Source organism: Panthera pardus, unplaced genomic scaffold (genome assembly GCF_024362965.1).
Source record: "Panthera pardus isolate Hobbes unplaced genomic scaffold, ASM2436296v1 HiC_scaffold_13, whole genome shotgun sequence".
In the NCBI taxonomy this organism is placed as follows: domain Eukaryota; kingdom Metazoa; phylum Chordata; class Mammalia; order Carnivora; family Felidae; genus Panthera; species Panthera pardus.
Window position 1 is genome coordinate 109,908,235 of NW_026526688.1, and position 18,157 is coordinate 109,926,391.

Sequence of the window (18,157 nt, forward strand, 5' to 3'; positions counted from 1 at the left end):
CTGCCCTACCAATCCCTGGTTACACTCCCCTCATTTTCCCCAAGCCCCCAAATTCCTATTTAGTAATGATCCCAAAACTAAATATAAATCTTTGTTTTTCTTTTTTTAAAAAAAAATTTTTTTTAACGTTTATTTATTTTTGAGACAGAGAGAGACAGAGCACGAACGGGGGAGGGGCAGAGAGAGAGAGGGAGACACAGAATCGGAAGCAGGCTCCAGGCTCTGAGCCATCAGCCCAGAGCACGACGCGGGGCTCGAACTCACAGACAGAGAGATCGTGACCTGAGCTGAAGCCGGCCGCTTAACCGACTGAGCCACCCAGGCGCCCCTGTTTTTCTCCTTTTGCATAACAAACACAATACAAATTTCTTTGAGAGCAAGGACAAAATCTTTCTGCTCATCTCCGTGCTTAACACAGTGTTGGGCATGTAGCATCTTCAGCTACTAAATAAAAACTACAAGGAAAAGGGCAATTTGTGTCTTTTTTGGCTTTAAATGTATCGCATCTCTTTAATAATGTCTTAGCTCCTGAAATCACAGATTAAGTGATAAAGAAGAATAAATCACTGTTGCCACATTTAACACTTGTACATTTTATTTAATTAAATCAGCCATTGTACACATTTGCAGCTATGTATTGTTAGTGTTGTATTTTTTTTTCCATTAACTAATACATGCCCTCATAGATATATTCAATTAGTGTTATCACCATGGGAACAAGATGCTGATTCATCAACTGAAAATTCACTTCTTCTCACAGTATTCAAGTTTTTTGATTACACAGCAAAAATCAAAACCAAAAAAAGGTGAATAACCATTATGTTGTTACACAGACATCATCTGCACTGCAAATAACACAACAGAAATGCTTTTCTTGAGCTCCAGTGAAGGTTCTGACAAGAAGGCCATGGTGTGTCTCAAAAAGTTTCACCATCAGCCTCTCTCATTTTGGCTGCCAAAAAAGCTTTATTTCCTATCCAACTGCCAAAAAGTGCTAGCATTTGAGGCTTAAGAGATTTGGCTTATGGGAAATCTCCCTCCCAGGAAATTTGCGCCCTTGGCAACACTACTTGAAATGATGAAGTGCCATTGTTTGTCACTTTTGTTTTTGACATTCGGAGCAATGAGTCATTTTTGCACAACAGGAAAAGACCAGATAGAATTGGAAAATGTTCAATCCCTGGAGGATAGACTCTTTTTTTTTTTTTTAATTTCATCTTCATCGAATATACTTTTCTTTAACAAATAACTGATTCAAAATGTATACTGTTTATATGAATATATTTGTGAATATATATATATGTTAAAATGCTACACAGCTTCAACCACTAGAGGAATAAGGAATTAGGACATGGAAATCACTCAGATGATTAAAGTTCCTTCTTTGAAACAAACAAAAAAGTGCACAAATGCACTTAAGAGTTTCCAAGGGAGTTTGGATTTCAAATAAATAAATCAAAAATTTTAACCAAAACCCAATTTGTAAGGATTTCTCAACCTTGTCTGCAAGCTAAAAAACAGACCTAGCTGAAAAGTGAAAAGTGCTTGCTCAGGGTCAGAAGAATGAAAACCATCAGTGTGATTAGAAGAGAAGTTTTGACTGTGGTTTTGATTTTTAAATGCTACATGCAGGTATTAGAGAAGATATAAACCCGGAGGGGGGGGAAAAAACACTCCAGCATGGTGAAGGAGTTTAACCTTTTGCGTAGTGGGTAAATCTTGTTTCCAATGAATTATCTACAGTGCAGTGGCCAGAAGAAAGTACCACCAATAAGACAGCGTGGTTTGCTAAAGCAGCAATGAAAACTGGAAAAGTACAGTAGTTATAGCTTTTAAAATACCCTGCCAATGTGTCCAAAATCCAAAAGACCTGAAGATGCTAGAACGCCACAGGATGTAGCTGCTAGCAGCTGAATACCTCATTGTTTCACTCCTTTTGCCTTCTGCTCCCCTTCTCCCCTCCCTCAGAGTGGCTGTTGGAGAATCATAAATCAAGGCTGGCCAGCACCAGCAATAAGTGCTTAGTTAGGATAGTCCCTTGAGGTCATTAACCCATCTTTAACTAGGAGCAATGGCTACTCTGGAAGGTCTAAGGACATGGTAGGTCTGAAGTGCTTCTTTTGCAGTAGAACTGTATTATCATTCGATTGTGTTAGCAATATCTTAATTAACCATTGTTCAGCAATTTCTAGAGGCCTTTTATTTCCATGATGCCCAGTGTAGTTATGATAGGCAGTGGTTTTAATTTTAATATGTTGTTCATCTGAGCATTTTAGCTATATACATTGTACAAGGATATCCCTTGGAAGGATTCCTATACATCAACACTTGAAGAGGTCTGTAGGTGAAGTTCTTCTGATCGATGGATTTTCATGGAGCTTGTGCAGAAGCAAAGAACGACGGAGGTGGCCAGTTTCCAGTTTAGCACAGACACAACAAAGTAGTGGATACAGCATCCAGACTGAAGGATGCTATCTTTGGTCACAAATTAGCTTACAGTTAAAGAGGATGGGGAAAAACTAAAACAAAATGCAGTGTTTTTGCTAAAAGTGGAAGTGTCAGGGTATCCCATTAGGTCGCTCTGCTAGTGAAACGGGAAGTTGCATATCGAGTGGATGTGTGGTTTCTGGTGTGAGGACAGGGCAGCCCCTCATTTGGCCTCTTGCTTCGAGTCCTCCTTGCAGAAATGCCGAAGGAGTTGCTGGAGGTCGCGCTGGAGGTCATCTTGGTCTAGTGCTTCTGGTACATCCTCCAGGTGCTCCAAGTAAATGTGTTTTCCATGCTGGTCCTTCACCACAGCCCTCTTCTGTGTACTGGCTTTACTCATTGTCGTCCTGGAGGAAAGCAGACAAGAGAGAATTATACTTTCTTCACTACAAGGCAGCCACCACCTTTGGGGTGGGAGTGATCACTGTGACAGGAAAATACTTCACTGTGCTACCTCTGGATACTTCTAGACTGAGCTATTAGTTTAACATCTGCAGCCATCCTTCCACCTCTCTCTTTTAAACATGGCCTCTCCCATCTGACGTAAGTCATGAAATGTTTTAAAGTATTTTGGAACAAAGAATATTTTTTAAAACTTTCAGAACTATTTCAAAGAAATAAAACCATGCTTTCATAAGATTCTCTCCAAAAGCAACCATACAATCATTCATGTTTGTTTAAGGTGCACTGATTTGAAAGCGCTTGGCACATCCCGAAACGGGGATTCCATATGTACTTTTTGACAGGCTAGGAAAAATAGTTTTTGATTTTCTGAAAACACCTCAGCTGTCAGCTTAATCCTTAGAGTCGCATCCTGTTCTGGGAAATGTTCTAGGAAAACTTTTCCACAAGACCTAGATCTTTAAAAACGGGAATCTTATTCTATCAACATAGAGGAAGGTGAATACCAACGAGAGATGAGGACTGCCCCAGCCTTGAAACTTCATCTGGAGATGGTAGGGAAGAGAGAGGAGAGAGAGAAAACACTGAGACACAGATCCTTCCTCCATCTGCTCAGATTTCCAGGACTTTGCCCATTTTTGGTCTTCTATGCCACTGACTAGTGCTTTCTTGGCTCCCTCCTAATGATTACTTGACAAAAGGGGCTATGATGTACTGTGGTATTTAGTACTATTTTCCTGTATCCCTACTTGAAAATTATTAAACTGTAATTTGTTCATTCTCTGTCCTTCCATCTACTTCTCAATAGAATTATTCATTCTGTAAATATGTGGTGAACATTTTTATGTGCCAGGCACTATGATTGTAATAAATAAGGAAAACAAATTGCAGAGATTTTAAGCGATGTTCCAAATACAAAGTAACACAGTTAGTATGAAGTGAGGCCAAGACTCAAGGATTCCAGAGCCTGAATCCGTAACCACGATGCCATGCATCTTCACTTAAAACCACAGAAGAGCAGTTTTCTTAGCTTTACCCCAGCATTTTTCTTAATGGATTCCTAGTGTTCACAAGCTAGAGGTTCTGCACTGTCATGCCTTTAAGATCATCCTGAGTTTTCATTATTCTACCTTCTCATACTGCTATGCATTTAAGATACTCCTGATTTAAAAAAAAAAAAAAAAAAAGACTTATTTTAGCCAAAATACTTTCAGGTTTTCTTTTGGGCATCTTTGTCTCCTTCTTCCTTCTTCTCATGTTTTCTTATTCTCTCCTTCCTTTGACACCACATGAATTATTTTGTATCTGAAAGCAAACTTAAATTTGTTCCTCTTGATAAAAAAGGTCCAATTTTGTTCCAGTGGTTGAAATGAGATTGTGTTTTTCTCACGATTCAGCACCCATAATATTTTTCTTCTCCGAAAAGGCAAATATCTGATTATTTCTGCCAAGAGCTAATAGCAGCCTTCGTGGCACTGGTGTGGCTGTGTTGGGGGGTGGGGGGGGAGGGGGGAGAGGCGGTGAATAAGCTTCTATCACAGGACAATCTCTGATATTTTGTGCAGATATCATAGATGAATGTGCTTATGAGCATGTGTATGCATGTAACTCAAGCAGTGGAATGAATTTACTTATGTGTATTCAGGGGAGCAGTGGGGATGATAAAATATCTTCGCAACATACAAGATAAAGCGGTGTACTGACAAATACAGTTCCGGAACTAAATAGCTGTGCAACTTAATTGAGTTGCTCCATATCCCTGGCTTCAAATTCACCAGCAGTAATTAAGAAGTTTGGATTAGATGGTCTCTAAATCTATCCCAATGTAAAGATCTCATGATGTTAGGGTGTACCTGGTTTGTGTGGCTTTGTCTGCATAACTGAATAAAAGACGTAAAAATTCAGCGTATAAAAAGTACTTTATCCTTAATTCACGGGGCATTTTTAAAGTTCCCTGAGCAATTACACTCTTTTAAATTCTTAGCTGCTGCTGTTTTTCACATGTGATTGGAGGGCGGAATTGTGACAGAACCTTTAATTCGCTGTTCTAATTATTATGTTCTGCAGGCTGAAAATAGCTCTGTAGAGTACTATAAATGACAATCTTTTTCTTCTTTACAATGAAGCGAAAAGAACAATAGTAACTTGAATTTCCATTGTGTCTTTTCACTGAGAAGCTGAGGACACTTTTTTAGCATGGTGCTGCTAAAGGACCAAAGAGAGAGGGGACTAGAGAGAAAGGCCAGGAGACAAGGCAATGTTGCTGACAATCACGCATCAAGCAGGTGATAGGGACGACAGAGCGTCACAGCTTGTCTCTTTCCTCAGGCACAAAAATGAGCCACTTACTTCTTTTGTGGCCCTTTCTTAACTTGTTAAAATCCCTGGTTTCAGCATTTACAATCAGGTTTGTGGGTATCCAACTCATGCTCATGTTATTTGCCACTCGCATGCAAGATCATGAAACAACTTAAAGATTTTGGAAGCAGCTTAAAAACAAAAACAAAACCCCAAAGCATGTGCCACTCGGCATTATGATTCGGTACGACTGAGCTGAAGGTAGCTGGTCACAAGATTAATCCGTGAGCAGCTGATTGGTTTCCTTTCCAAATGTGCTCCAAATCTGTCAACACAATGGAATATTCTAGCCAGTTGGCCTTAACGAAACTGATGACTTGTTAAAACCCAGGGAGTGGTTGTGTGAACAGGTGTCTCAGTTCCCCTCAAGCCTTGGTATCATTTTCAAAGCGTCAAGAGGACACTACAGGTTTGACACACTGACAGATCTACCGCTTGGCAAAGCGGACAACGTAGACAGACTTGGTAATTCCCAAGGGACGTTAGGGCAGAGGTAGGGGCTCTGTTTTTCTTACAACTGGAAAAAAAAGTCAAGGTGTTAGTAGGCAGAGCATAACCCCATGCTAACCCAAACCTTTTAATTACTGATCCATCCTCTTTCAGAATCTCATTCTCTACTAAACTGGGTAAGTGCACTTTCATGTGGCTACCTGTATAGCTCAAAGCCTGAAGAAAAAAGAAAATAAGACAAAACCCACCATGAGCCATGGACTTAAAAAAAAAATCTATTACTTTGCTTAATTGATACCATAAAAAGATATGCTTGAAAGCAGAAATAAAAACAATCCTAGGAACAAATGTAAATACTGAGTTCTATTTACATCTCTCCCATTTGTGAGGGAGATGTATTGTATTACTTATAAATGTTGGTAAACAGCATCTGTACCGATTGACTTTTAATTTCCTCCACACCTCATCCCCCCTCTTTCTCCGGTGGAGACTCTAATGATGAATATAATGATCAGAGGCAAAAACAAGCAGCAAATGAATAAAGCCCAAAGCGTACAACTCACATAATTCACCTTTTGATTATACAAGGTCAAAACACTGTCCTTAAAAGTATTTAAATAAGGTATGCTTTTCATATCCCAATGCATTCCCATATATAATCTCAGTGCACACTGTGGGTGTAGAAGAGAATGCACATATAACATTTAACTTCAAAATGTCTCAATAGCAAAAAAATGTTTTGTAGATGTTTGCATATGCCCTACAATCCCTTAGTGAAAACCCCTGGGGCCAGATGTATCTCAGAATTCAGAATATTTTCCCTTTTGGATTTTAGAAAGGTAGTATGATATATATGCTGTATATTTGAATACCTCTGATGGGGCAGGGACAGCATCTACTAATCAAACGCATAAATATATCCACAGCAAAACATATGAATATTCAGTCTAGGTAGGACCAAAAGACTCTCCATGTCATTATAACTCCATATCAGCTCACATTGTTTTACTGCCAAGTTAGCTTGCTATTAACCTACAAAATTTGTATTGGTTTTCAGAATTTTGGGATTTTTTTAATCCTAGTGTGGATCTGTCCCTATGGACCCATTTCCTAATTACTGAAAATCAGAACTTAAATAATTATAAATGCTTGTTTTATATCTAGGTTTAAAATACATCAGAGTTTTCATTAATGCCTATCTTTGGAAATATTTGAGAGCATTAGCTACTAGAGATAATTCACAATCAATCTTTCTTTCTTTCTTTCTTTCTTTCTTTCTTTCTTTCTTTCTTTCTTTCTTTCTTTCCTTCCTTCCTTCCTTCCTTCCTTCCTTCCTTCCTTTCTTTCTCTCTCTCTTTCTCTCTCTCTCTCACTAATTAAAGAATTAAAGTCACTTCTGGAGCATCTAAGCAAGATGTACAATTGTGACCTAACTCCGGAGATTCTGATTCAGTTGAAGCGAATCCTGGTCATCTAGACTTTTAAAAGCATTTAAGATGACACAGAACTTGTCGCTTTGTGGATACCACAAGTTGAGAAAACGTTACCTCACTGTACAAGTTATTCAAACAGCAACTCTACTCTCTTGAATTATTCTGCACCCTTCCATGAATACATATATGGAATGACATAATGGTAAATCCTTTTACTTTTAAACACAAAGCAAGCACAAAACACACAACACAAAAACATAAAAGTGATAATGCTTCTATACCTCTTCAAAGTCATCTTTGGCTGAAGGAAGATCAGTGGCTAAACTAGAATCACCCAGATGTTTCTCCATCCTTTCTCCATGTACCATAGTTGTTTTAACAACTTTGCTGACTCTACGGCCTTCCACTGGTTCAGCCTGAAATTGTGAGGTACTGGACAAAATGCTGGGCTCAGACAAAGTTACCTAATGAATGAAGGACACATGATAACACAGTTTCTGACTGCCAAAATGTAACAGTGATGGATTTTTCTATGTAAAAACAAACAAACAAACAAACAAAACCCCAAAACCTTAAAATGGTATACATAGGCCTTCTGGAAAATAGTATTTTGGAAAAGAGAAGCAGGTACTAAAAGAAAGAAAAAAGCCTATAATCAACTGGTAATGCCTATATAATGACTCTATACACACAGCACCAAACCCACCACTCATTAATCAGCTGAACGAAAATCTGTCCGGAAGTATTATGAATAAGAAACTGATTCCTCAGCGACATGACAACCTGAGCATGAACTCTCTTGTCCCCCATGTTTAAATGGTTTTGATTTTATGAAGATAAAATTAAACCCCAAAAGAGGAACTCTCAAAGATATGAAAAATTGAAAAAGTAGATTTCTAGAGAAACTGTGGGTGCGATAATAAACTTCTGAGGATGTGAATGAATGCAAAACAGTGAGTGTGTCACCAATGATATGTCAAAGGGAGTAAACGTTCCTCAGAGAGGGAAGTAGAACAGAAAGAAGTAAAACTATAAATCAAGGAGTTTCTGGATCCTGGCTTTAGTGACTGAAATGCAGAAGTTTAAATATCAAATATTTATCTCCAGTGCCCTACAGAAGACTGCTATGCTGCCCGGGCACAAGCATTACAACACAATTTTACAAGGTCTTTTCATGACATACAGCTCGCCAGCAAATGGAATTCTGGTCTTTTAAAATTTCAGTTTTGGATTTCTGTTTTATGTACTCAGCCATGAATTAAACAGAAAATAGAAATAAGAAGGACCAGGGGCACCTGGGTGGCTCAGTTGGTTGAGCGTCCGACCCTTGATTTCAGCTCAAGTCCTGATCTCAGGGTTGTGAGATCAAGCCCTGCATCCGGCTCTGTGCTGACAGTGCAGTGCCTGCTTGGGATTCTCTCTCCACCCCCACCCCCCCCCCCCCCGCCCCTGCTCACTCACTCTCTCTCTCTCTCAAAATAAATAAATGAACTTAAAAAAATGAATAAATAAGAAGGACCAAACAGAGACAATGAGTATAATGGCTACAAATGTCCTTGAACGTTAGTTTAAAATTCCACAAAATCATGAAGAAACATGTGAATATGCAACTGAAAGCAGAGTGCCATATAAGCGGGAGCAGTGGGGCCAGTATGGACAATCGTGTCCATCTCTTCTGACTCTGTTTTAGACCTCTCCATAAAATCAGGTTGGAGAATCAGATGATCTTACCTCTGACTGTTCAGTGTCACTCTTTAATACAATGCGCTTCATGACTTTGGAATAGCCATCTCCTTCCTCAATGCTGATGGGTCCCTGTGCCATTCCCTGCATTGTAACCTCTTCTTTCTCTGTGCCATCAGAGGCTACGTACCGCCTAATGATTTTCCTAGTGACCTGAAAGATATTTTATTCATGTATCTTGTGTTTGAGTGACAGTACCGGGGTACCGATAAGTTTTAAACAGGAGGCTTTGAGATCAACCATGTTAGGACAATACCTTCTTTACCACAGTGTGTCCATGCTCATCAATGTATTCTTCTTCTGTGACTGTTTCTGGGGGTATGTCAGGCATATCATCTCCCTAAACAGTTGAGAGAAAATGGTCACTTCAGTGTCGGGCATCAATTCTGAGAAACTACTCCCAAGTGCTTATAATGTTAGAAAATGAAGGGAGCTACTGAGAAGCACTGCTGAGATGCCAAATCCTGTCGAGTAGTGTGTTTTAAAGAAAAAAAAAAAAAAAGGTGGGAAGTAACATGCTTAGGAGAATTGGACCAAAGTTAGGCGTAAAACAAACACACCAACAAAAACAGACAAGCAAGGTGAGGTGGGTGGAACTGAAGAAGCGGTCTCTCTCTTGCTGTTCGCTCTCTTGGAAGTGGGCTGCCAATGTCATCACCACTGCAGGTTTTTTTTTTGTTTTTTTTTTTTTTTACGAACAAAACTTAGGAGAGTTAAGTGAAGGGGTCTGCTTTTGAATGGCCATGCACTACCTAAAGAGCATGCCAAGCCCTCGTGGCTTCATGGCTAGCATCACTCTCTGAGGGTTACGGGGACAGAAGTGTCCCGGACGTGCAGGAACGTAACAGCTGGTACCTGAATAATCACTCGTCGGCGGACAACCCTGGTAGTTACCATCGCCTCCTCATCTGAGCTGGCCTCCAGCTCACCTAATTCCTCTGTTAGCTCCTGGTGGAAGCATGGAAGCATCGTTTTGTTTAACACGCTAAGGAATGTCTTCACTACCGGTTTCTGCTTTAGTTCACACGGTTTTCTGAAAGTTTTATTCATGGAGGCTTTGCTAGAAAAGCCAGCACAGCAAACAAGTGTGTGTCTGTCTCACACTATGGTAAGAATACTTTTTTGTTCAATGAATGAAAACAATTCTGGAATTCTGAAAGCTGAGTGCCCATCTGTCAGAATCTATCAAAAGAAACGAGCAACTTGTCCACATTACTTCTTGGACTTAAACTCCTGATAAATAACCAAATGTAAACACAAAACTTAAGCAACACACACACACACACACACACACACACACACACACACACACACAATACTTGTAAGCCATCAATACTCAACACTCAGGCTTAGGCTTAGAATGATTAACCCACAGGTATAGAAATAACTTATGCTTGTAGCAGAACTTTCTGCAAAAAGTCAAAATTTCCTGCAGCTCTTATCTAGCCAGTTGAGCATCTCCCTGGCAACAAACAAGGCAGGCTATGAATAATATTAGACTCATTTTGCAGAAAAGTTAAGATGCACAGGCCAGTCTGATTTTATGGCTCTGGCCCAGAGTCAAAGATGGAGCTAAGAACACAATTTTAGATTAGAACATATCTCGGGAGCGTTCTATTGAATTACTCTTTCCTAACAGGATACTACTTTTTTTTTTTTTTTTAAAGAAAACTCAATGATATTTTTTCAACATATTTTAAAATATCTGACATATTTCTATATGCTTTTCTGCTAAAGGAAAACATGTAAAATCGAAACCAAAGTATACTTTAAATACATTCTGGAATCTGCTGCCTAGAAAGATGATCAGCAAGAAAAGTGACTGAAGTTAGATCCTCAAATTAGGGTCATGAGAATTAAGGGTCAAAATAGGAAGCATCACAGAGATAACTGGATATTCACCAAGAATAAATGGAACAGGCCCATAGAAAGTGGAATACAGAATGACTTATCAAAATTTATTTATATGCATAGAAAAAATAAATGAATTATACAGATAATTGTTTGAAATCTATACTTCGATTAGCCAATGGATTCTTAGGCTAAATTTAGTAACTCTTAAGCCCTGATAGCATCTTTGAAACATTTTTACCAGAATTCATTTAAGCTGAGAATTTGGGAGATGAGTAATTCTGTGCAAAGGTACACTTAAAATAAAAATCCATTCACAGGATGAATTCATTATTTAAGATAACTACCAAAACTGGGACACAGTTCTCATTTGCCTGAAACTCCCCTAATTTTAGTTATGATCTTAGATAAATCCTGCTAGCAGATGTCACCCTCATAGTGAACAAAAATAAATGTAGGACTTAAGCCCACAGATATGTTGTATCATGCTTTTCTTCAAAACCTTTCAGTTCTTTTCTATACCTCATTCTTTACTACTGAGACCTATATTAACGCTTTAAAAACACGGTGACATAAAAAATGCTTTTGAATTCTAAAAGGACAAATATATAATTTAATAGATATTAAATTTAATCCAAACAGATTCTCACACTTTTTTGTGCATGACAATCATCCAGAGAGTTATTTAAAATGCAGATTCTTGCTCCCCTCTTCCCTGAGATTCATTCCTCTGAGGAGGGCTTAAACACCGCCAGTGAACACTGAGGCATGGGAATGATTCAGAATACACCGTTTAAATTAATTTCTTAGATGGTCTCCGGAGACCCCTCTTTGCAACATCAAAGCTCCCTTAATGACAAAGGAAACACTTAAGTAAGTTTCTGCTCCTTATTCTGACATTCTGAACCACGATAAGTTGAGGTACACTGTCCTTTTTCAAAGTCATTCTTAAAATAGGTATAAGGAGATCTATTTTGGAAATAATCCTTCCTTCAGTGAGGAAAATTTGGGGGGGGAGGAAAACCCCACCTGATATCCACAGTCTGCGTGTTCATCACCTGACAGCACAGACAGATGTAACCAGAGTCTGGCTCCCACAAGTTTCCATGGCTGGCACTTACTGGGGGCCCTGTTAATCCCTCTCACTAGTCTTCGTGCCCATGGTTATCAATTCTGAAAAGCTACATCAGGCATACTGTTTCACTCCAGGGTTCATTTTCCTTAGCAAAAGGGTTTCCCAATTGTAAAATTAAGGCTCATGCTCAGGTAGCAAGAATTAGAACTGTGTATCTTTTTTTTTTTCCTAGATTCCCTGGTTCCCAAGTTTTAAAGGGGATTGAGGGGTTTCCAGGGTCCAGGTTGATTTTTTTCAGAGAAAAAATAAACCATCAGAGAAATGGAAACTGGGGAAGATTTGTAGCTTTGCTGCCTGTGGGCAAGGAAAGAGAGGAGATCCTTACCTTATGGAAAGCTGCATCGTCATCGACTCTTTCAAGGGCCTGTGGCTGGTCATCAGCAGACTCCACTATCACAAGGCTAGTTTTCTGAGAACTCTCCTCCTTATGTTCTGGGGGCTCTTCCGGTTCCTGTACAATGGGAGAGTCGCCCTGCTCACTAGATGTTGGAGTCTGGAGGTGTGGCCTCTCCTCCTCGGGAGGTGTACTGATTTCCTCAAGTGTCTTGCTTTGAGAGCCAGATATAGCCGTAGGCTTTTGAGTCTCCGACACTTCCGTCCCTGGGGTTGTCACACTGAAATGGAAAAGCCAAGTTACACCATGAGAGCATTTACATTTCCCCTTTTGCTGAAGCAAGGCAATTGGAACGAAAGATGGAACTTGTCTTCATGGTCCATGACAAGTCAAAATAAGTTTTGTATATGTGGCCGAGAAATGAAATTTGAATAAAAATTATATGTAAGAAAGTTACAGCTCCTTGATCTAGTATTAGCTGGGATGGATCTATTCTAAAGAGAAAAATTACTCTAAAATGTATTACCATTTCTTAATCTCTACAAAGTATATAAATTATAATTTCATCTTTTCTTTGATACCTCAAGGTTATCTTGAAGATTTGAGGAGGTTTATATAACAAAGATCTGTAGATAATAAGGCTTCTGAAGCAAGAATCAAAGTTTGGGAAATTTTTTTTAAACATATATAAACCCCATGTTAATATGGTTATCATAATTGCAAATATAGAGAGATTTTTATTATACTTCTGGAAAATTATTACTTGATGGAAAGACCTAGTTAAAACTTTTTCTTCTGATTTAATTTGGAGTTACTCCAATGCAATCTTTATAATCTCAATTTTAAATACAAATATTCTTTTTCTGCTTTTAAACTTCTTATTACAAATTTCTGATACTAAGTACCCAAATGCCTCTCTGATATTCCCTCTTTGCTTCCCATCTTTTTATTTTTCTTTCTTTCTTCTTTCTTCTCTCCCCTAAAATCTAAAGGTAGTTGGTAGGCGGTGGCTCAGTGGAAGAAAGAGGATTTTATTACCCATTTCACCCTCTCCTCAAGCTCCAGTGACCCCAGCAGAAAACTCGCTTACTGGTGTAATCTCCTGACACACTATTCTCAGATTTCAGGTCTGGGGACACACTTGCCTTTCACATCATCTGTTTTCCTTCTCTAGATATAACAAGCGTCATTTAAACAATTCTCTTTCTCATTTGCTTCTATGAAGCCCAGTACTTGAGTTCTGAGCTAACTGTTCTATAGCTTCCTTTAGCCAGAAAGTCTCCGGAAGACTTCTCTGTATTTCCACTCTGAACTTATCCCACTTTATTCTGACGGTCTTTCATTCTGTGTGAATAATTTGTGTTGCGTTTCTATTTTTATTGTCAGCCACCCCAATGATTTGGTGACATACACTGAGGGCTGCTTCGCCTACAGCATCCCTGTTCATACTGTGAACTAGCCATGGGACAACTGGCACATATCAGAGCACTGCAGAGAAGTCAAGTGCAATAGTCTTATAAGCAATAAGCATGAGGTCTTCATGAAATCTTACAGTTTAAACAATGCTTTCATAGGCGTATCCTTGACCTGTGACCCTATGAGATGAATAAGGTATATATTCTTATAACTTAGAGATATGGAAACAGAAACCAAAAAGGGCTTGGGGCTTGCCCAAGGTCACAGAACCGGAAGTTGTTTCAAGCAGATCTACCATACAATGCTGCCATAATTATGTCTCAAATCTTTCGCTCTTTTTCCTGTAGTTCTGGCACTTGCTACTGGTGGGCTTATTTGAAAACCATCTGAAAACAATTTACGGTTGCACATGCCTGGCACTCTTGCCATACCGGCTTATTTCTTGGAATTACATTGGACAGGCTTTCTTTTGAAACTCACAAGTACTCCTGCTGACATTCAAGAGATGACTCTTCAGGCAGGTCTTGCATTTTCCCTGAGAAATCCTGTTGAACTTGCTCCTTGTGAGTTTGGGGAAAGAGCTCTGTTGCTGAGCTGTCCCCCTCAGTTTTGGGGATGCAATCCTGAAAAGTAGAATAACCGACAGAAATGTCTTCCTCTGAGACAATGGGAGGGTGATCACAGGACTCGTTTTCTTTAGAAGCAGCTTGCTCCTCTTTCTGCTTGTGCTGGGCACTGCATAGCTCCTCTTGAAGTACTGAGAACCCTACAGGGAGAAACAATTTAAATGAAGTATTAACTGAAGCTCACTTATATTAAATGGGTATTTACTAGGTAACTATTAATGTGCCACATCCTGTGATAGATCCATGGTTACAAAGCTGAATGAGATAACTGTGTCTGCCTTCAAGATACAGATCATCTATTGAAGCTCAGGCAAGTAAGAATCTATTGAAATGCAGAGTGACGGGGCCACAGTGCCAGTCAATAAATGCAGGAGCACCCAACTCAGGGTTAAAGAATCAGGAAGGGAAATGCAGAGGGTGTGACATTTTAAGGAGACCTAATGATAACTGCTACTGAGGCATAGAATGTAAGTGGGAAGAAGGATTAGAGTTTAATAATAATTAATAATAGCTAATACATTCTAAATATTATGTGTTAGGCACTGTTCTAGGTGTTCCACAAGTATTAACTTGTATTAACAACACTTGGGGTTAGTACCCTTTTTTGTGGAGGGTCTCTCATGCCATGCTAAGGAATATTATCATACCCAGGGCAATGAGGAGTCACTGAAAACTTTAGCAGAGGTATGACTGACATTCATCTACTTATTTATTCACTCAACAGATGTATATATTATCAACTATGTAGTAGGTGCTCTTTAGACGTTAGAGATATAGCAGTGAACAAGGTAGAAAAAGTCCTCACTGAACTTTTATTTCTGCAGATATATATTTATGATGAATTTTAGGAGAAAAGGAAACCATGGTAAAGAGTAAATAGGGCTAGTATTTTAGATAGAATTGTCAGGAAAGGGTCCTTTGGGGAGACTGATTTTGAGCAGAGGCCTGAATAGGTAGGTATTTGATGCTCTGAGGGAAGAATGCTCCAGAGTGGAGGAAACAGAAAGTAGCAGAGCTCCAAAGCCCCAAAATGCATAGGGTGCCCAGGGAACATCAAGGAGGCCAGGTGTCTGGGATTTATAAAAAAAAAAAAAAAAGGAGAGAGACAGGAGATAGGACAAACTTTCACACCATCATTTAAATCTATGAAAAGAAGCTACAGAAAGGAATTGTGTAAAAATAACCAGAAAAATAAGCAAAAGAAAAACAAAACCATGAAGGGAGGGTGTCACGGAAAGTGAATGAAGAAAATGTTTTTAAAAAATATTAATTTTTTGTCAAATATTACTAAGGAGTAAATAAGATGAAGACTGAAAAATTATTTGCTGTATTTGGCAATGAGGAAATCATTGGTGAATTTTATAAGATTGCTTTCTGTTGAGTGGTGATGACTCAATAAATGACTGTCATGGATTCTAGAGACAGTTCTAGAGAACAGGAAGACAGGAAGTAGATATAGGGAATATAGGCTATTCTTTTGAAGAGATTTTCTATAAAATGAATGGAGAAACAGAACAATCATACAAGAAGGCATATAGGGTGAAGGAGTTGTTTTGTTTTGTTTTTAAAGAATGGGCTCTACTTAAATGTCCATCAACTGATTAATGGATAAAGAAATTGCGGTTTATATACACAAAGGAATACTATGTGGCAATGAGAAAGAATGAAATATGGCCTTTTGTAGCAACACGGATGGAACTGGAGAGTGTTATGCTAACTAAGAGAAAGAATGAAATATGGCCTTTTGTAGCAACACGGATGGAACTGGAGAGTGTTATGCTAAGTGAAATAAGTCATACAGAGAAAGACAGATACCATATGTTTTCACTTATGTGAAACTTATGAGAAACTTAACAGAAGACCATGGGGAAGGGGAAGGAAAAAAAATAAGGTTAGAGAGGGAAGGAGCCAAAACTGAGAACAAACTGAGGGTTGATGGGTGGGAGGGAGGGGAGGGTGGGTGATGGGCATTGAGGAGGGCACCTGTTGGGATGAGCACTGGGTGTTGTATGGAAACCAATTTGACAATAAATTTCATATTAAAAAAAATAAAGAATGGGCTCTATTAAAGCATGTTTTAATGCTCTTGAGCATGATCTAGTTGTAGGAAGCCACAGTGGATAACTGAAGGAGTGAGGTCCTTAATTGGATAAAAAGAGATGAGATCCAGTACAAAAGAAGAGATAATGGTTTTAGCGAAGCAAAGACATTTCATGCAGAAGGGAAGGTAGAGTAGAGACATTGAGATGCACTTGGATTGGTAGAGTTTGTGGTGAAAGAATATGGACATTCGCTTAGGACTGTTCTTATTTTTTCTAAGAAATACGAAACTTGGTCATTAGCTTTAAAAAAGGAGAAGAGAAATGTTGGAGACTTGAAAGAAAAAGAGAAGGTATAAAATAGAGGTGTGAGAGAGACAGAAAGAGAGAGAAAGAGAGACAGAGAGGGAGGGAGAGAAGATAATGAGCATGCAAATAAAGGAGAATGGATCAGAGAAACTTTAGTACTGAAAAGGTGGTAGGGTCAATGGCTGGAGGTCCCAGTGGGTTTGAAGAATCACTAGTATCGAAGCAAAAGAAGAAGTAAGTGTAATGCTTCAAATCAGGACCCAGAAGTAATATAGTCAGTGGTAATGATATAGTCTTGGTTGTGAGCACAGGAATGGGTAGCTAGAGTAAAAGACACAAGTATTAAGAAATACCACCAAGGATCCAAGGAAAGGGCATTGGATAGGTCATCCGTGTTGTTATGAACTGAGTATTTGTATCCCCTTAAAATCATCTGATGAAACCCTAATCCCAATGTGATAATAGTTAGAGGTGATGCCTTTAGGAGGTACTTAGATCATGAGGGTAGAGCCTTCACGACTGGGACTTGTGCCTTATAAGAAGACGTCAGAGAACTAGCTAGTTCTCTTTCCCCTAGGTGAGGACAAGCAAGAAGGCAACCATCTGCAACCCAAAGGAGGGTCCTCACCAGAACCTGTCTGTGCTGTCATCCTGATCTCTGACTTCCACTCTCTAGAACTGTGAGAAATAAATTTCTCTTATTTAAGCCACCCAGTTTATGGCATTGTGTTATAGCAGTCCAAAATGGTTGGAACAAAGGTGAAATAACAAAGAATGAACAGTATGAAGGTACCTATAAAATGAGAAAAATATGTGATCACCAGAGTTCATAGACCACCCTTTAAAAAAAGAAGGAAGATTTGTTCCAGTCACCTGAATTAGTCATACATACACCACACACCCACACACACAGATTGTTTGACCTTCACTATGATCCAGTGCAATTGTCTGTTCAATTTCTGCATAGCTATGACTGATGCGCTCCTGGAGAGGCTCTGTGCTGGCCTCCATGAGATGAACAATATCCATTCGGTTGATCTTGGTGAGACATTCAATGAGACTTGTATCTGGGATATTAGAGAAAAAAAAACAGAAAAACATTTATAATATCTGAGGGGTACTCTTTTGAAAATCTCTTTCATTTAGTTGCTTTACTAAAATTTTTATATCTGTACAGGAAACAAAGCCCAACTAAAGGTCTTTGTAAAAAAAAAAAAAAAAAAAAAAAAAAAAAAAAGCAAATAGAAAGGAAGTTATGCATAAAATAGTGGGGGAAAGCATAGGCAAAAGCCCTAAAAGTAGAGTTGCCAGATAATATATAGGATATCCTGTCAAATTTGAATTTCAGATTAAAAAAAAATTAATATAAGTATATCCCAAATACTGCAGGGGGTATACTTATACTAAAAAAATTATCTGTAGGCTCTTTGAAATTTAACTGGAAGCCCTTTATTTTTATTTGCAAAATCTGGCAATCCTACCTAGAAGAATGGTAAGAGAAGGAAAGATAAATGTAGACTGGATGTTTGTAAGGGAGGTCTGTAGGTAGATCTTCAGAGAGGCGTTAGAGGAAG

The 18,157-nt window shown here is 38.8% G+C and overlaps 1 protein-coding gene across 50 annotated transcripts in view; it reads right to left on the bottom strand.

Annotated features, from left to right (window-relative positions):
- Positions 1 to 573: 573 nt before the first annotated feature.
- ANK2 (ankyrin 2) overlaps positions 574 to 18,157 on the bottom strand; it is a 669,482-nt gene continuing 651,898 nt past the window's right edge. For 27 of the 50 annotated variants that reach the window (XM_053901307.1, XM_053901312.1, XM_053901304.1 and 24 more), the window contains 9 exons: positions 17,507 to 17,650; positions 14,090 to 14,375; positions 12,185 to 12,473; positions 9,729 to 9,821; positions 9,130 to 9,213; positions 8,862 to 9,026; positions 7,412 to 7,594; positions 5,822 to 5,913; positions 574 to 2,834 (listed from right to left, as the gene is read on the bottom strand). In XM_053901307.1, coding sequence (XP_053757282.1) covers positions 2,651 to 2,834; positions 5,822 to 5,913; positions 7,412 to 7,594; positions 8,862 to 9,026; positions 9,130 to 9,213; positions 9,729 to 9,821; positions 12,185 to 12,473; positions 14,090 to 14,375; positions 17,507 to 17,650 — 1,520 coding nt within the window. In that variant the 3' untranslated portion in view covers positions 574 to 2,650. The remainder of the gene's footprint in view (positions 2,835 to 5,821; positions 5,914 to 7,411; positions 7,595 to 8,861; positions 9,027 to 9,129; positions 9,214 to 9,728; positions 9,822 to 12,184; positions 12,474 to 14,089; positions 14,376 to 17,506; positions 17,651 to 18,157) is intronic. The other 23 variants (XM_019418007.2, XM_053901346.1, XM_053901342.1 and 20 more) reach the window with 7 other exon arrangements.